Source organism: Rana temporaria, chromosome 8 (assembly GCF_905171775.1).
Source record: "Rana temporaria chromosome 8, aRanTem1.1, whole genome shotgun sequence".
Lineage (NCBI taxonomy): Eukaryota > Metazoa > Chordata > Amphibia > Anura > Ranidae > Rana > Rana temporaria.
Window position 1 is genome coordinate 93,736,293 of NC_053496.1, and position 20,374 is coordinate 93,756,666.

Here is a 20,374-nt window from a genome sequence, read left to right on the forward strand (position 1 = left end):
TTAATCCGTGAGGTCTCTATTCCAGGCCCCAGCAGAGCTGGACACTGCCCACTCCGGGTCTCGTACTAAAGATTAGGATCCCGAGGACCAGCTCTTGATCATGTTATCCCTGTATTAGCCTATGATTGACCATCGCTGTGATCAGTCACTGTGCAGCCTGCCCTTGTACTCTCTGCACTTGTTATTTCTATAGAAGACGTTTGTAAACAAAAAATGTGAAAAATTTGAAAAAAATTAAGATTATTTTGTAGGTTTAGAATTAATTGGTGAGATCAGGATTTAATCTAGTTCGGGTTCAAGGTTGGGGGTCAAAGGTCGTGGTGAAATGGCAGGGTCAATGTCTTTTTAGAAAAGATCAAAGTTTTTGTTGTTTTTTTTTCTACTTGGTATTAATAGTTGGTGTCAATGTGGTTTACTATTTTGAGCTTGTTTTTCTTTGTTAATAAAAAATTAAGATATGCCAGTGACCATTTGCCACCAACTCAAAGCTCAATTTGTCCTGGACTACATTAAGTAGTTGCAATGATGTACAGATTTATGAACACCGGGCCAAATTCTCAAAAAAGCTGCCTAACTTATTTGCCTTCCCACCTAGTAAAGCGCCGGGTCCGGATGGCTTCCCGGGAGACTTTTACAAGTCATATGTTGACCAATTGGCCCCTAGGCTATCGACGTTATTTGAGTGCTGCCTGCAGAAAAAAGTGCTCCCAGCCTCCATGCTTGATGCATACATTATTCTTTTGCTTAAGCCAGGTAAGGATCCCCTAGAATGCTCATTGTATAGACCCATAGCCCTGCTTAACATGGACCTTAAGATTCTGACGAAAGTCTTAGCGAAGAGGCTGGCGTTGGTTATTTCATCCCTGGTGGATGTAGACCAGACAGGTTTTATGCCGGGAAAATCCACTGATACTAACTTGAGAAGACTATTTACACATTTACAGCTCCCTAATGTAGATTCGGCCGACAGGGTAATAGTCTCTATTAATATAGAGAAGGCTTTTGACTCAGTGGACTGGAACTTTATGCATACAGTTCTTGAGTACATGGGTTTTGGTCAATCTTTCAGACAGTGGATTGCACTTTTGTATAGTACACCTAGGACAGCCATTCGTATGGGGGGGTCCACTTCTGAGTTTTTTTCGATTGGGAGGGGCACTAGGCAGGGGTGCCCCTTGTCACCATTTTTATTTGCCCTTATGATGGAGCCCCTTGCAGTGGCGCTGAGGGCGTCGGAGGGCGTAAAAGCAATTTGGGTGGGTAGTATAAATGAAGGTCTGGCTTTATACGCAGACGACCTCCTGTTGTTTCTCAGAGATCCGGGGGAGTCGTTGGTCACTGCTCTGGGTACCATGAACACCTTTAATACATACTCGGGGCTAAAAGTTAACTGGGGCAAATCGTCCATTTTACCTTTGGATAAGGGGGCTAGTGAAAAGGCGAATCCCAACTTACCACTAAAGTGGGTTACACAGATAACCTACCTGGGTGTGAAGATAACAGCGAGTGTGATGGATTACATGTCACTTAACCTGCTCCCCCTTTTGACATTCTTTAAACAGAAAACACTGACTTGGCAGAAACTCCCCCTGTCTCTGATTGGCAGGGTTAATCTTCTAAAGATGAAGATTCTCCCAGTTATTCTATATTTTCTGAGGAATGCTCTGGTATGGATACCGAAGTCCTTCTTCAGGAAGTTGGATAGTATCACTACCACATTTCTCTGGGCACCAAAAACACCTAGGCTGGGGTTGAAGGTTTTGCAGGAACCATGGGGTCAGGGAGGGCTGGCGTTGCCTGACTGGCGTAAATACTACTTGGCGGGGCAATTCGTTTTTGTACATAGATGGTTGAGCTCAGACGCGGGGGATTCGGCTACCATACTTGAGGCAGCCCATTTGGGCTCTTATGAGTCCCTTCGGTTGGCGATACATCGAGGTACAGGTAAGGACCTCCCACTGACGGAATCTATGAAGGCCACGGTTAAGGCGTGGGTGGAGGTGGAGAAATTGGCCTGTCCCAGCTACACGGGGGTCTCCCCTTCGACTCCCCTGTGGATGAACCCGAAGCTCCAGCAATTCTACAAATTTGACGATGCTGCAGGATGGGCGGGTAAGGGGATTAAACTACTTAAGGACATTACGCGTGATGGGGTACTGTTAATGTTTGACCAGTTAAAGGTCAAACATGACCTTCCTAACACACAATTTTTCCGGTATCTGAGACTGAGACACGCATTCCAGACGCAGTTTGAAACACAGACGGTTGCATCCTTTCCTTCTCGATTAGAAGACCTCCTAATGACAGAAGATTTGCCCAAAACTTTATCAGTGACGTTTAAAGAATTGTTTAAAATCAGTCCTAAGGCTTTGGTAAAATGTAGAGAGCGGTGGGCGACTGAGGTCCCTGGTATACAAGGGGAGGAGTGGGATGACATGTGGGATCGTCCGTTTAAATATCTGGTGGCGGCTCGAGACAGACTCATTCAGTTTAAATTCCTGCACAGAAGCTACTACACCCCATCCAGGCTGGCAGCGATTTATCCGTCGGTGCCACCTGAATGTTGGAGGTGCACTTTTTCGCCAGCAGACGCACACCACGTGTTTTGGGACTGCCCTCAGATTCAGCAGTTCTGGACCGGGGTGACGTCCTGCATAGAGGGAGTGCTGGGGGTACCCATACCTAGAGAAATCAGTGTTTGTCTGTTGGGCTTGGTGGAGGAGGTGGTCCCATCCAGGGCGCATAGGACGTTACTTAGCATACTCCTGTTCTACGGGAAGAAAGCTATTTTGCTCAAGTGGAAGAGTCCGGGGGCACCAGAGATAGTATTTTGGAAAGGGCTGGTGAATGCTATGCTCCCATATTACAAGGCAACATACTTGTCTCGGGGCTGTGTGGGAAAATTTGAAAAAGTATGGAGGGCCTGGTACGAATCTGATCAGACGGTTGGGTAGTGTGAAAAGGTAAATAATTTCTGAATTTTTCATACATTGTGTACTTACATTGATTAACTTCCGGTGCATCGGGACTATGAATAGAGATGATCACTCAGCGAGGTGTAAATCCTTTTTCAGAGGAGCCCTGCGCTGGTTTTTCGCAGGGGAAGGGAACTGAGTAGTGGGGGGAGGGAGGGTGGGAGTTCTGTTGGTTATTGCCATCTGCGATGGCCCTGTTGTATGTACATGGTCATGTTGACCAACGGTTTACTTGGTGCTTCACCAAGGAATGTATGTTTTGTTATGTCAACAAAAACTTTCAATAAAAAGAAATTTTCAAAAAAAAAAAAAAAAAGCTGCCTAACTTAACTTTCAGCAGTTAAGTTACACTGACTTAAAATTTCTACCTAAGTGCCTGATCCACAAAGCACTTACCTAGAAATTACACGCCGTGTAACTTAAGTGCCTCCGTCGCAAGGCGGTCCTCCTCTCCGGGGGGCGTTTAAAATTTAAATGAGGCGCGCTCCCGCGCCGGCCGTACTGCGCATGCGTGTGACGTAATTTACCCGAAGTGCAGCGCGCGAACGTAATTTACGCCGGGCTTTGTGGATTGCGACGGGACACTAAAGTTGCGACGGGTGAAAAAAAAATACGCGCCAGGAAAACAAATAAAAATAAAAAAAATGACAGCGTCGCTCGGCATGCATTCCTGAGAGGGAGAACTCCATGCCAATTTTCAAAGAAAAAACCGGCATGGGTTCCCCCCCCCAGGAGCATACCAGGCCCTTAGGTCTGGTATGGGTTGTAAGGAGACCCCCCCTACGCCGAAAAATCGACGTAGGGGGTCCCCCTACAATCCATACCAGACCCGTATCCAAAGCACGCTACCCGGCCGGTCAGGAAAGGGAGTGGGGACGAGCGAGCGCCCCCCCCTCCTGAGCCGTGCCAGGCAGCATGCCCTCAACATGGGGGGGTTGGGTGCTCTGGGGCAGGGGGGCGCACTGCGGGCCCCCCCACCCCAGAGCACCCTGTCCCCATGTTGATGAGGACAGGACCTCTTCCCGACAACCCTTGCCGTTGGTTGTCGGGGTCTGCGGGCGGGGGCTTATCGGAATCTGGGAGTCCCCTCAAATAAGGGGGCCCCCAGATACCGGCCCCCCACCCTAAGTGAATGGATATGGGGTACATCGTACCCCTACCCATTCACCTGGAGGCAAAAAGTTAAAGTTATTAAACACACAACACAAGACTTTTTAAAATTTATTTGTCTGCTCCGGAGGCCCCCCCTGTCTTCTTTATTAGCTCTAATGCCAGGGGGGCTTCTTCTTCCACTCTCTGGGGGTCTTCTCCGCTCTCCGGGGGGGGTTTCTTCTTCTGCTCTCCCGGGGGGGGGGTCTTCTCCGCTCTCCGGGGGGGGGGGGTCTTCTCCGCTCTCCGGGGGTCTTCTCCGCTCTCCGGGGGTCTTCTATCTTCGCCGCTCTCCGCTGTTGACTCGGCGCACCCCGGTTCTTCTGCAGCTGTCCGGTGCCTTCTTCTTCAGCGCTGGCTGCCTGCTATCTTCGTGTGTTAGCTCAATTACTAACAGGCAGCCAGCGCGGTCTTCTGTGACGTCATGTTCTTCTTCTCCCTTCTTCCGATGTTGACACGTCGCCTCTTCTCACTGCAATGATGGAAGCGCGCCTTGCATCCCATTTATATAGGCATCACCGTCCCATCATGCTCCAGTAGGTACCCACGTGGTGGGTGCCTACCCACGTGCACCCACCACGTGGGTACCTACCGGAGCATGATGGGACGGTGATGCCTATATAAATGGGATGCAAGGCGCGCTTCCATCATTGCAGTGAGAAGTGGCGACGTGTCAACATCGGAAGAAGGGAGAAGAAGAACATGACGTCACAGAAGACCGCGCTGGCTGCCTGTTAGTAATTGAGCTAACACACGAAGATAGCAGGCAGCCAGCGCTGAAGAAGAAGGCACCGGACAGCTGCAGAAGAACCGGGGTGCGCCGAGTCAACAGCGGAGAGCGGCGAAGATATAAGAAGACCCCCCCCCCGGAGAGCGGAGAAGACCCCCCCCCCCCGGAGAGCGGAGAAGACCCCCCCCCCCCGGAGAGCGGAGAAGACCCCCCCCCCCCGGAGAGCGGAGAAGACCCCCCCCCCGGAGAGCGGAGAAGACCCCCCCCCCCCCGGAGAGCGGAGAAGACCCCCCCCCCCGGAGAGCGGAGAAGACCCCCCCCCCCCCCGGAGAGCGGAGAAGACCCCCCCCCCCCCCGGAGAGCGGAAGAAGAAACCCCCCCCCCCCCCCCCGGAGAGCGGAGAAGAGCCCCGGAGAGTGGAAGAAGAAGCCCCCCCCTGGTATTAGAGCTAATAAAGAAGACAGGGGGGGCCTCCGGAGCAGACTAATAAATTATTTTAAAAACCCCTGTGTTGTGTGTTTAATAACTTTAACATTTTGCCTCCAGGTGAATGGGTAGGGGTACGATGTACCCCATATCCATTCACTTAGGGTGGGGGGCCGGTATCTGGGGGCCCCCTTATTTGAGGGGACTCCCAGATTCCGATAAGCCCCCGCCCGCAGACCCCGACAACCAACGGCAAGGGTTGTCGGGAAGAGGTCCTGTCCTCATCAACATGGGGACAGGGTGCTCTGGGGTGGGGGGGCCCGCAGTGCGCCCCCCTGCCCCAGAGCACCCAACCCCCCCATGTTGAGGGCATGCGGCCTGGCACAGATCAGGAGGGGGGGCCCCTCGCTCGTCCCCACTCCCTTTCCTGACCGGCCGGGTAGCGTGCTTTGGATACGGGTCTGGTATGGATTGTAGGGGGACCCCCTACGTCGATTTTTCGGCGTAGGGGGGTCTCCTTACAACCCATACCAGACCTAAGGGCCTGGTATGCTCCCGGGGGGGGAACCCATGCCGGTTTTGATTTTACAAATTGCCGTGGAGTTCTCCCTCGGGAATGCATACCAAATGCCGTCGCTTGAATGGGCTTTTACATGGTGTGACTAACTTTCCACATTGTAAAACCAGCCCTAGTTTTGCGCAAGCAAATCGGAACTTACGCAGAAATCACAATGCTGAAAAGCGTTGTGGATCTGCTTAAGTCCTCGTTTGCATACTCAAAGCGGCATTTCAATGAGAAATGCCCCCAGCGGCGGATGCGGTACTGCATCCTAAGATCTTACCGTGTAAGTGTCTTACACATGTCAGATTTTCTGCCTAACTTTGGAAAAAGCCTTTTGAGGATCGTTTCCAAAGTTAGGCACAGAGATAAGCAGGCTGAACAGCAGTTCCGCCTGCGTATCTCTTTTGAGAATTTGGCCCACCGTGTGGTTTAGGTAGCATAAAAATTGTGAAGCTCACACTATTAATTCTTGGCCCCATTATGGGTATAAACAACAAATATCATACACATACAGGTAAGTGGTATCGTTGCAATCATCGGCAGTAGGAGAATTTTATTTTGGTTTGTTCTTTGGGGGTAGGTCATAGTAATGGATATAGACCGCTTCATTTGAAAAAATATATATTTATTTTATTTGAGCCTGTTTTCATTTGCTGATAAAAAAAGAAATAAGCTTGGTCTATTACCATTTGCCAACAACTCGAGGCTTAAAGTTTAAAAAACGCTTTTGGGTTTCACCTTGCATCATGAAGGGGTTAATCAGTTACCAGAAACCTCTAAGCAGAAAGTCTGTGGTGTACATACTTGTATTTCTAGTTGATGTTTACAATTGTTTTTTTCTCAAAAAGATATAGAATATATTTTTAGAAGTGTTTTCTTTATAAGAATGAGATGAGGAACATCCTAAATATGTTCTTGTAAGTCCTAGTACTTGAATGTTTTTCTTTGAACAATATTAACAGAGATAGACCTAACACATTCATGAAGCCTGGGGTCAACAAGCCAGCAAGTCTTGTATTATTTATGTACAAGGATGGCCACTTTCATGTAAGCCTCTACTTGTTGCCCTCTAGTACTGTGTGGAGGCTTTAGGCTTTCTTTTACGAGACAAATAGAGTTTTGGAATTCCATTAAAACTACTCTATTGGCCTTTTCATTCAATCTGTGGCAGTTCATCAACAGCCAGTATCTTTGTAGCACACTATACCAATTTCACCTTATCTCTGCATAAATAACACAGATAATTGAGCGTTCTCCTGGGATGTACTGACAAACCTATTAAAAAGAGAGCGGGTGGGTAGGGAAAGGAACAATTGTGGGATAATTGTTGGATAAGGAAACCCTGGTCACAGCCAGTAATCTAAAAATAATCAATTAATGGAGTTGCATCAGTCCATAATTAATGTCCATTAATATATAACACATGACACTTTCACTTAGTGGCAGCCTGCTGTCAGATGAAGTACCTGGAGAAACACAAAAAAGAAACAGAGCGGCACCTTCTAAGCGTAGTAAGTTGATATTTTTTAATAATAAGATAAAATCAATTCACAAAGATGTGTACTCACAAAAGGAGCGTTAAAAAAGGCATCTAGCATGAAGGTTCATCCGCTGGAGGTCACGGTGGAAGACGTTGATCACTTGGTGTCCTGTGGACTGGAACTAGCTAATTCCCTTGCCTCGAGTGGCTGCCGAGCGCCCTCGGAACCTTTGAGAAGGGGAGCTTGTTTCCCGAGTGTGCATGCCTGAAGAAGAGACACGCATGTCTCAAACGCGCGTATCCCCCCCCCCTGAACTCTGACCCGGAAGTGATGATTATACAGCTGCACACTCGGGAAACAAGCTCCCCTTTTCAAAGGTTCCGAGGGTGTTCGGCCCCCACCGACGCAGCCACTCGAGGCAAGGGAATAAGCTAGTTCCAGTCCACAGAATACCGAGTGATCAACGTCTTCCCCGGGACCCCCAGCGGATGAACCTTCATGCTAGATGCCTTTTTTAACGCTCCTTTTGTGAGTACACATCTTTGTGAATTGAATTTATCTCTGCATAAAGCTGCAATCTTCAGCTAAGCATTCAGTGTTTAAAGCATTTTAAATGTAATGGTAAGAAACAAAGGAAGTCCATACTATTGGAAAGGGGTGAAGGCAGAACATAGAATGAAGGCACGTCAAACAAACAAAGCTTGAAAACACCTCTTTGCGCTAAATGACGTCGCACACGGCTCTCCCCGTTCTTCCGCTCCGGGGAGCGATCGCGGGGAGGGGGGGTGGCTAGAAACGAATAGCCGCCCCCTCATCCCGGATCGCTCCCAGACGATTACCGACTGCTGCATGTACCAGGGGGGGGGTCCCAATCGGACCCCCGACCCACGTCTAGGCAGGGACGTATGGGTACGCCCATCTGCCTGTACGTGCCATTCTGTGGACGTATATATTTACATGCGGCGGTCGTTAAGTGGTTAATAATACAGGACAATGTGTGTTGTATGTAACCTAATCGCAAAATTTAGCCTAACTTTGCCTTTACGGTATGACATTGAGTGAATAATTGCTGGCTTTCCTGCATTCTAAATGCTGTTAAAAGGGTTAGCATTAATATGCAGTCTCATTTGTCTTCTTAAAATATATTATGTCCTATATAAAGTAATCAGATTTTTAGATCTAGTAGAGGAAATAGGTAAATTAAATGTATTCAAGTAGACATGACTCACTGTGCTCTGATTAATGGTCTTGCCTCTAATAAGACATGGAATTACACTGTACAAAAGCTTTGAAAGAAAATCTGTGAATAAAACATGACCGTTATACGTTGTGTAAACACTAAAATTGTTTTGCTGGATTGGCAGTTCCTAATTTGTTCATACTAGTAAGTGCACCCGTAAACTGATATTCTGAAAATTGGGCAATGGAGACCCAAATAAGTTAAATAACTTGGCTGAGTCTTGTATCTCTTAGAGAGCCTAATGATTAGATATTGCATTTGTAGTTCCTGATTCCAATTCTTCTAAAACCCCAATTCCAGAAAGGCTGGGATGCTGTGTTAAATCTACATAAAGGCAGAATATAATTATTGTCAGATTTCATAAACCCATATTTTATTTACAGTAGAAAATAGAAATCTCATCAAATGTTTAAACCTGAGAAACCTACCATTTAAAAAAATATATAAAAATTGGTGGCAGCAACACTTCTCAAAAAAGTTGGGACAGGGCAACAAAAAGCTGGCACCGTAAACTGTACTAACAAGGAAGAGCTGGAAAAACGTATTGAAATGGGTTAATTGGAAACAGATCAGTAACATGATTGGGTATAAAAATGGCATCTTAGAGAGTTAAAGTGCCTCAGAAGTAAAGATATACAGTGCCTTGAAAAAGTATTCACACCCCTTGAAATTTTCCACATTTTGACATGTTACAACCAAATACGTCAATGTATTTTATTGGGATTGTATGTAATAGACCAACACAAAGTAGCACATAATTGTGCAGTGAAAGGAAAATTATAAATGGTTTTCAAAATGTTTTACAAATATGTGAAAATTGTGGCGTGCATTTGTATTCCTCCCCCCTGAGTCAATACTTTGTAGAACCACCTTTCACTGCAATTATAGCTGCAAGTCTTTTTAGGTATGTCTCTACCAGCTTTGCACATCTAGAGGGTGATATTTTTGCCCATTCTTCTTTGCAAAATAGCTCAAGCTCTGTCAAATTGGATGGAAAGAATATGAATAGCAATTTTCAAGTCTGGCCACAGATTCTCAATTGGATTTAGATCTGGACTTTGACTGGGCCATTCTAACACATAAAAATTATTTGATCTAAACCATTTCATTGTAGCTCTGGTTGTAGGTTTAGGGTTGTTGTCCTGAAGGAAGGTGAACCTTCTGCCCCAGTCTTAAGACTTTTGCAGACTCTAACAGGCTAAGATTGCCCTGTATTCAAAGTCTGCAGATGATTGTTAGAAGACATTTTAATGTGGCTTTTGCCTACGTTCTTTGAATTTGAAGGGAGCCCTGGTTGGAAGGTACAGTAGGTTTAGCACATTCTGGTGCTTATACCCATGTTTTTTTGGTAATGGTGAATTTACACTTTTAATCCCATGAGCAAGAACATTTCTAGGTATGTCCTGTATGCTGTGTACAGAATGCCTTCAGAAATATTATTTCCTCCCCTGGTTTCTATGGTTACAAGAAAGCAACAATTGTGTTACTTTGGCAGTTTAAAAAAAATCTAATCTGCTACAGGCTGCAGTAGAACAATAATACATTTATAACATCAAATTACACTGTGGCTTATGGCAAGTAATGTAAACATCCTTGTGTCAGCAATAGGCAAGTGACAGGTACTCCTTATGGAGAGATCTGGGGTCTATGAGACCCCAGATCCTGTCTCTGCCTTTAAAAGCATTCAAAACACCAAAATCTGTGTTTTTTTTTTTTTATGTTTTACATTTTTTTTTAAATAGCGCGGTTGACATCCAGGTAAACTACAATGGCTGTCAGGTCATTGCTTTCGGGTTAGAATAGCGGAGAGCAGATCCAGACTTTGTTTGACCAGCCGGCAGATGCGCCAGCTGGTTGTTCAGGTCTCCCAATGGGACAAGAGCGCCAAAGAAAGCCTGTGGAAGGCTACGGGAGGGGGGTGGGGACATCCCCTCCCGCTGTTTGTAAAAGCAATCCCCCAGCTCTAAAAAAAAAAAAAAACGGTGCCGGGCATCTTCCCGGTACAGCCACTTGAAGTCCAGCGACATACAGGTATGTTGTTGGTTGGCAATTTGAAAATGTTAAACATAGATCCTTATAGGATTGTCACTTTAAACAAGCTGCCAGCATGCTTCAGAACTTCTTGAAGCTTGTTGAAAACCTGCTGAAGCCTGCTAGCAGCTTGCTTAAAGTGACAACAAAATCCATCACTCCCATTAGATTCTGTTTTCAACATTTACAAACTGGAGTTTAATGGTACTTTAAAAATGTCATCAAAGCGTGCGGTTCACACTGCTCTTATTTAAGCTTAAGCCCGTTTATTCAACTTTTGCTACACTCATTTTGATGGGGACAAGTGCTATGCACTAAGGGACCCCATGAGGACTTTTTATTCTGGTGATTGATCTTCCTTAATTCTTCTTTCACAATTATCCTAATTTTGGTGTTACCCTTAATTTATCATTAGTTCCTGCTGCTGACATGGGTTAACTGAATACACAAAATGTATTTAGTATATACTAAAACTGTGTCCTTTACCCATCTGTTTCTGTTGTGTTTTCCAGGGCCTGACTTTTAAAGAAGTTGAACATTTCTTTACTTTCCTAAAGAACATTAATGATGTGGACACAGCTCTAAGTTTTTACCACATGGCAGGTGCCTCTCTGGATAAAGGTATTTCCCTCTGTGGTCCTGGCTGTCCTACTTTATACTGTTATGTGGTGCATTAACCCAGTGACGTTTTTGCTGGGGGTTTTTTGTTAATTTTTTAAAACATGTTTTAAAAAATAATTTTAGGCCTAAAGATTGCTTTAAACCACCAAAATATTATATATTTTCTGAAAGCAAACACCCTAGAGAATAAAAAAAAGTGGTAGTTACAATCTTTTATGTCGCACAACATTACCAAAGGCCTAGGAAAGCCAAAGTTTCAGTAGAAAATACACTTAAGTTAATTTTAGAGTACACAAATGCAGTAAATTACCCAATGTTGTGGTATAATATAAAAGCTGAGGTTGCACCAAGTAAATGGGTTCCCAACATGTCAAGCCTTACATTTGCATGAGCCTGTGAAATGGTGACAAACTTCAGTATCCTCTACTTTCCATAGGAAATACTTTAAAAGCATCAGTTAAGTGTTAGAGGAGGTCTGGTGCCAAAATTATCACTCAGTGCAGTGTGCGCAGCGATATTTAAAATTGTTTCCATGTGTAGGCACCGCCAACGTTTGCAGTTACGTTTGTGCGTGAGTATATGTGGGGGTGGGAGCCTAATTTTTAGGGGAGGATTTTGAGTGGCACGCTCCATGCGGATATACACACCGTATAAAACTCCCCTGGTGTCAGGTGCATACGAGGTACGGATCACTTATGGATCGCTTAACCACTTCTTGACCGATGCCCGCCGATATACGTCGGCTGTTTGAAAAGGGATATCTTTGTTATGGCAGCAGCTAGCTGCCATAACACAGGTATCCTCTTCTTCAGCGGGTGGTGCGGTTTCCAATAATAGCGGTCTCTGCAGCGGAATCTCAGCGAGATCATTTTTATTGGTGCCGGGAGAGGCACCAATAAAAATGGTGACGTCGGCAGCGGCAAAGGCAACTGGTTTACTCCCGTGCTTGGTATGGAGATGAGTGAGGGGAAGATGGCCCCCACCCGTCTCCATGCTGTTGCAGGGCGGAAGCAGCGTCAAAACGTCACTTCCGCCCATAGCTCTTTAAAGGGCCATTTTTATTTTTAAAATTTTTTTTAAATGACAAAAAAAAAATTTTCATTTTTTAATGACATTTTTGTGTAAATATGAGATCTGAGGTCTTTTTGACTCCAGATCTCATATTTAAAATGTCCTGGCATGCTTTTTTTCTATTATAAGGGATGTTTACATTTTTTTTTTTAAAGAACAGTGTAAAAATTAAAGGGTAAAATAAATAAGAAAAAAACATAAATTATATGACATGCAGAAGCGAACTCATACGTGAGTAGCACATGCATATGAAAATGGGTTTCAAACCACACACTTGAGGTATTGCTGCGATCGGCAGAGCAAGAGCAATAATTCTAGCCCTAGACCTCCTCTGTAACTCAAAACGTGCAACCTGTAGAATTTTTTAAACTTCGCCTATAGAGATTTTTAACCACTTAAGACCCGGACCAATATGCAGGTTAAGGACCTTGCCTCTTTTTGCGATTCGGCACTGCGTCACTTTAACTGACAATTGCACGGTCGTGCGGCATAGCTCCCAAACAAAATTGGCATCCTTTTTTCCACACAAATAGAGCTTTCTTTCGGTGATATTTGATCACCTCTGCGGTTTTTATTTTTTGCGCTATAAACAAAAGTAGAGCGACAATTTAGAAAAAGATGCAATATTTTTTACTTTTTGCTATAATAAATATCCCCCCCAAAAAATATATAAAAAAAACATTTTTTTTTTCTCAGTCTTTTTCCCTGTCTTTTCTCCGCTCTTCCCTATGGGGGGATTGGATGAACACGGACCGTATGTCCATGTTCATCCGATCTGCCCTGCAGATGGAAGAAAAAATAGGGTTTTCTTCCGTCTGCAAAATCGGATGTTTGCGGAGGCGGACGATTACGGGTGTCAGCGGAAGTTTATCCGCTGACACCCGCAATCTCATTGGGACCAATGTATGTCCCTTTTTCATCCGCAAACGGATGAATGAAAAAGCGGACATACGGTCCGCACGTGTGAAAGGGGCCTAAATGTTTTTTTTCTTTGTTTTCTTTGTCTGAATTTCTCACTTCCTGTTCCTCCTCAGTAAAGTGTTCAGTAAGCTGTTCTAAATGACTTTCCACCGCTCGGATGATGGTGGAAAGCTTACTGAGGAGAAACAGGAAGTGAGAAATTCAAACAAAGAAAAAAAACATTTAGAAGGGAAATCAAAAAGAAAAGGTTAGTGAACCAACAATGCACGAGCTTAAAGGAACCTATTTAGAAAATATAAGACAAACCTTTACAATCCCTTTAATAAATAAAACTTCCCTACTTGGAGAATTTTCATTACCACCTTTGTATGTTTATAGATAACAAACAAGGTTCTGCTGCAATGATTGCTTATATTGTATAACAATGCATTTAATGTAATCAAATGTATGTAACTGATATCAACCAAAGTCTGCTTTTCATTTTTTTTTTATATTGCAGCTTTATGGGAAAATCTTGGGGTGATAAATATATATGTATTTTGCTGCTACCCATGCAGGCCCGCACTCTATTCCATCCTTTCTTATTATGAATATTGTTAACTAGACTGGGTTACATACATTCATTAAAGATAGACTCCGAGCACAAAACCTTTCATTAAAATATATCTTTAAATAGCCACAAAGGTTATAAATCCACTTTATATCAACCAAATATTTTACAAATCCAGAAATTACCTTTTAAAAGTAGCTATGACATCATCATTGTGCTGTGCTAATGAGCCGCTTGGCCGCTATCACAAGGATGTTTACATTCCTTGTGACAGCAATAAAAGTGATCAGAATTTTTTATTTTTTTAAAGAAACGGTGTAAAAATAAATAAGAAAAAGCGACCCCCATCCCTGCGTGTTCGCACACCAATAAAAACGCATATTTAAGTCGCGCCAGCAAATTAAACACGTGAGCTATCGCCACAATCATTGGAGTGAGAGCAATAATTTTAGCAAAATACCTCCTCTGTAATTCTAAACTGGTAACAATTAAAGTTTTAAATGTCACCTATGGAGATTTTTAGGCACCGTAGTTTGTCGCCATTCCATGAGTGCGTGCAGTTTTAAAACGTAACATGTTAGGGATCCATTTTCTAGGCGTACCATCTTTCACAATAGGCGGTAAAATTGGGCTACCTTTTTCCTGTTTTCTTTTTTTTTTTTTTTATAAAAAAGAGTATTTTTTGCTTTTGAAAGACCTCTGCACAAATACAGAGTAACATCAAATATTGCAGGGACCGCCATGTTATTCTCTGGGATCTTTGCTAAAAACAATATATATGTTTAGGGGTTCTAAGTAATTTTCTAGCAACAAATAATTGTTTTAGCTTGTAAACAGTTGTCAGAAATAGGCTTGGCCTTAAAGTGGTCAAACTGATCAAAGTATGAGGACTTTGAAAATGCCAAAACTGTAATATATCTATTCTATTTATTCTTCATTCTACAGTAAACATGATCGCTTGACATTTTGTGAATACAAATGCAGTGCACACATAGATTTGTAATCTAATAGATGACCCTTGTTGACCTGTCCCTTTTATAGATCTTGCTGTGAATGACTAGAACAGGAGAGTAGTTTTATGGAACACATTTTCTTTCCTTCCAGCCATTGATTCGGATCCATAAAATGAGGGCAACGCAGAAATATATGTGCATTCAATTCTAGCCTTTTGCAGTTATAACAGGAAGTGACATAAATATTACTTATTGCGCAGTGTCACTTCTACAGTGCTCATTTATCCATCTTTACGTTTTGTGTCTCCCACACTAAGATTGTATTGCTCCCATAAATGATATTGGTATCTTGGCAACTTAAAGGGTTGTAAAGGTTCCTTTTTTTTTTTTATAACAAACGTATCATACGCACCGTCATAGATTTGATTGACAGCAGCGGGAGCCAATGGCTGCGCTGCTATCAATCATCCAATGAATGAGCTGAGAAGCCAGCGCGTTCACGACGCAGGACTTTCGAGGGCTCAGGTAAGTAAACTGGGGGGGGGGGGCGCTAATCGTCAGATGTTTTTTCACCTTAATGCATAGAATGCATAAGGTGAAAAAACATGTACCTTTACAACCCCTTTAAAATGTGGAAGCAAGCTCTGATCAAACTATCATACACCTGTTTTTAGTAACATTACTATGCATTATTTAAATCAGTACATTGTAATGGTTTCCGTGGGATAATGGTTAATTATGGTTGCTTGCTGCATAATACTCAGGTGAGCATTCATTTTAATGTAATATTTATAATGTAATATATTTATAATGTAATATTTAATTCATGCCTTTGATGATGTCTTGGTTTACCATCAGCTGTAGCTCCATGTGAAACAAATTGCCGGTAGGTCAGGTTTACTGTTATCTGACTGACCACAGACTGGACAGGTGAGGGAATTTGGTCAGCTTAGGAAGGATAGGAATCTTTCTTAACTTCAAATGTGCACTGAGAATAATATTCCTCTATAGGTTTTATACCTTGGTATATAGAAAGGTCAGATTTTGATGGTATCATGTAAGTTCACTTCATTTAAGGTGGATATCACAAAATGAAAGATGCTCAAACAACATTTCTGTGATGTCAGAGACATAGGGTCTCACCGAGGGGTCAGGGGTGCCCCCCCCCCCCTCCACCTGAAGACAGAGGTCTCGGTTCCAGAAGTCAGGTCGTCTCCTATTGGGGCTGTCATGAGAACCCCAATCCTTAGGCCAGAGGTGGGCAGTGCATTGGGGCTGTAACTAAAGGCTAAGAGAGCCAAGTGTTCAAGGAGAGCTGGACAGAACAGTCAAAAGGACTGATAAGTGGAGCAGCAGTGTTACCAACAAGTGAGCCAGGTGGCTCTGTATTTTCGTTTATGCATGTTATGTGGAAGATACCCCTGCATGGACAACTGATGTACAAGTTAACTTAACCGTTTCTTTAAATAAAAGTGGACTGCCATGCCCTAAAATACAGTTTTGGACTGGCACAACTGTAATTGCACCTATCGTTGTGTTTAATCACCCCAATCTCACACTTTGTATGTCCTCTCTCATCATCTGCCCTTCTGTGTTTAAAAAGTTTGTGTATGGCCAAAGCTTTTTTTGGCAATACTTGCGTCACGGGGATGTGCTTACTTTTGCTCTCCTGTGACCCAAAATTCAGCGGATTTTATCTTTGGCTGACGTCACAGAGCCCTCCAGTGAGCACTGAAGGGGCACAGCAGAGAGCAGTGATTGATAATTATCGATTTTCAGCTCTTAGCAGACCGAGAACTGAGCAATTAGCGATCATGTGATTGCTCAGTTCTTGGGCTTAGAGCTGGTGGGGTTAGCTACAGCATGGAAGTGAGTATTTGTTGTGTTTTCATTTATTTGTTTTGTTTTCTCAGTCCAAGTTATGAAAATTGCTGTAAAAGAAGTTAAGCTCTCCTTCCCCAAAGGCTTCACATCTTCCTTGAATATTACCAGCTTGGTTATGGCCTGCCACCAACATTCTAGGTTGAAAGATATCTGCTTGGAATAGAAAATGCAGTTGCTATGCACATAGTCTTTTCTGTTTTTACCCCACATAATACTGGTAATAGACACCAGTTTGAAATGCTCCCAATTGCCAGAAATCTGAGTTGGTGGTATGCGTGTATCCAATCCAAAGTAAAGAAAAAATACATGGCTAACTCTGCCTGGGGTGGCCAGCTTAAAACAGAACTCTAGGCAGACATTTAAAAGAAAAACATATTAGTTCATCCTGAAATTAAATTTTTGAAACACAATCAATTTACTGTATGTACCTAAATTTGGCTTGGTATCAACCTCTGGCAGTCCCTGGGCCGCATCAGGGGGGTACAGGCATTACACCTGTAAGGGGCCCGATGGTCCCCCCACCTTTAGAAACTTGCAGCAGGGCCCCCACCCCCTCCCCCAGGTTTTTTTTATTATTATTTATCTGACTTTAGCAACTCGCGGCAGGAGAGAGACGAGAAGACTTGACTTTGTTTTGTTCATCAGCAACATCCCCCCCCCCCTGCTTATCTCGCGGCAGGAGTGAGAAGGTTCTCTGCTCCAGGAGGGCCCTGCCTAAACCTGTGTAAGTGGCCCCAAACAATTTGTGATGGCTGTCCTGCCTGTACAGCAAAGCTTACATTGGGACAGAGACTAGCAGCACAGGGAACCCATTGGGTGTGTTGCATTTTAGGGAGCGTGCTGATTGGAGGAGTAATTAGAGTATCCGTGAGATGAACTCATCAGTCTACTGCTTCTCTTTTCATTGTCCATTCAGAGGCTGGGGGGGGGGGGGGGGGATAGCCCTGATCTGTAGCACTTCTGTGTAAATCTCATGACTAGATGAGCAGAAATTTGGCAAATAAACAGCTCCTATATTTGTGTTCAGTTTTATGCCCATTCACTCTAGGTGATTTGGAATCATGTACAGACTTGTCAGAATTCTGCCCACAATTCCAAATCACAATAAAATCTCAGCAAACCATGCAACATTTGTTTGGGTGCCATTAATCCTTAATGGCACCCTACACACAGTGTGATTTTTTTATTTTATTTTTTCCCCTCCCCTCCATTCACAATTAAATGCATGTATAAACACACCTGGCTCAGAGTCAAAATTTGTCTGAATTGCTTTGCTGCTACAAATGTGCATAGGGCAGCCTATTAAATGAATGAACTGTTCTATGCACGACATGCGGAATCACATGAAGTTGCCTACACTAAATCACAAGTGGGAACAGGCTTTCTTCTGTGAGGATTTCTACGTTATTCTTTTAGGTCTTAGTTTATATATTTTGATTAATATAGCTGTTGCTATTTGAAGTTTGTTCTAAACCCTTAACATTTTTTTAACTTAATGCATTCGCTCTTAAAAAGATTAAACTACCAAAGGTTGTACAAGCACGGCAAGATACTGCAGCTGACTATGCTAAAGCTGAAGGATTTCAGCAAATTTTAGTATACCAAGGGTCATATTTTTGCAAGAAGTAGCAAAAGTGTGTGAAATGAAAAATGTGTGGGGGAAAAAGACCTCTGAAAGTAAGCATATTGACTTTGTAAATTGTTGACTATGTAGCTGCATTAGCTTTTACTGTGAATACATTCTTTTGAAAATACTTAAATATGGATTTTAAACAATTAACCAGTTGGATATATATATAACAATAAACTTTTTTGGATAAAAGCAAGGGATTAAACCCTGTCATATTTTTGTTATAATTTTTTTGCCGTATGTGCCCTGCTAGGGAGACTTCTCTTTGCTTCCTTTCCCATATACAAGACCAGAAATAAGTAGACATCTATACAAAGGAATTGGAGAAAAGCCGGCCGTAGAGGGATTGAAATTTTGACTGTTCAGCAGGAACCACCTGAATTTCGGTCCACATATGGGCAGGCTTGTTGTACTTCAGTGCAACCAGCTGGTCCAATTTTTTTTATTTGATCACTGCCGGTGTCCTGCCGAGAATTGTCCCCCAGTGGATAATGCCCACTCTGTACTGCGCAGGCGCAACGGACAGCCGAAGATTAACACAGCTGTCAATTGCATGAGCACTGAATTGTGCCGCACGCTCCCGATGCTCGCACCACTCTGCAAGGGGCGGGTCTATTATTAGGGTGGTTTTATCAAGAAACTACACAATATAATAGTATTACACCTGCCCATTGCTGTAGCCATCCGCCCCTTACATGATATGTAATAGTAATACACATCTACCCCTTGCTGTAGCCATCCTTACACCCGCCCCTTGCAGACTGGAGCGAGCATCGAGAGCGTGCTGCAACGTCTGTCACAATGTCCTATTCATTGCACAGGCTCCGTTTGCTAGAGCTCTGGGTCTACGCAGTCCAAGGCGGACATTATCCACCAGGGGGACACTTCTCAGCAGAACACAGGCAGCTATAGCCACAAGCTGTTACCATTGTATTTGAAGGGCTGAGAAACCTCCAGCTGTTCAAATACAATAGCTTTGTGAGAGGAATTCCCCCCCCCACCCATCAACAATGACTGTGTGGATGGGAGAATTGAGCTAGTCTCAAACTGGTGGCCCTCCAGCTGTTGCAGAACTACAAGTCCCATGAGGCATTGCAAGGCTGATGGTTACAAGCATGACTCCCACAGACAGAGGAATGATGAGACTGGTAGTTACCCAACAGCTGGAGGGACACCAGTTTTGAGACCCCTGCTTTAGAGAAAAGTGAAAATACTGAACGTTTGTAGGTGATTGGTTGCTGTTGCATTTGCAAATTTTCTTTGCCTTGTTTTGACTGTGGAGGCAACATTTTTAGTGCTTCGTATGAAAGCACTATAAAATGGCAGCATACCTGCATTCATCCAGGAAAATTTTAAATGAATTGGAGGCTTCAGGTTAATAAAGTAAACTTTTATATTTTGTTTGTACGCCTTTTTGCATGCTGCTGCTGCAAATAGCAGGTATACGTTGAATTTATGGTGCAATAAAATCATAGATTTGTAAATATATGGTTTAATTTAAAATTTCAAAAAATTGTAGTCCATTTGTTTTTCTTGCTCTTGACAATATTTTTAATTTTGAGGTGATGTTTGAGTGGTCAGGCTCTGGGGTCATCGGATTATTTGGCAAACGAACAATGTAAAGTGGTTTGAAAGCCTTAAGGTTTTTCACCTTAATGCATCTTGCGCATTAAGGTAAAAACTGAAAAAAAAACTGTGTTGCAGAATCTCCCCCCGACCCCCCTCCCCTTGATACTCGTACACTCTTGAGCCCAAACTTGATGCAGGGTTGTGCACAGGAGCATCATCTCTCTCCCTCCTCACTGGGCGGATTGATAGCAGCGGGGAACCATTGGCTCCTGCTGCTGCCAATCCTATTCATTGACGAGGAAGTGAGGGATGGGATTGAGCTGCCCTGTCTGTGTTAATTGCTTGCTTCATAACACACAACTTGCACTTTGGAATACAAATTTCCAAGATTCTCTGGGTGCAGAATTCTGTCTCTATTGAGTAAACGGATCATGAGAAATGATTGCTCCCACAGCTTTCAATCCGGTTCTGGCATTCATTTTTTTTTCTCCCTTTACTTTACTGTTTATAAATGATAAAGCCATCAAGTGTAGGGTCTATTGCATGCATCCTTAGCCAACACACCATAGGGAGATACAGAA

The 20,374-nt window shown here is 43.6% G+C and overlaps 1 protein-coding gene across 5 annotated transcripts in view; it reads left to right on the plus strand.

Annotated features, from left to right (window-relative positions):
• The window catches only part of MICU1 (mitochondrial calcium uptake 1), a 297,161-nt gene that overhangs the window by 239,395 nt on the left and 37,392 nt on the right, over positions 1-20,374 (plus strand). For all 5 annotated transcript variants that reach the window (XM_040362305.1, XM_040362304.1, XM_040362306.1 and 2 more), the window contains one exon: positions 11,107-11,215. In XM_040362305.1, the coding sequence (XP_040218239.1) occupies positions 11,107-11,215 (109 nt within the window). The remainder of the gene's footprint in view (positions 1-11,106; positions 11,216-20,374) is intronic.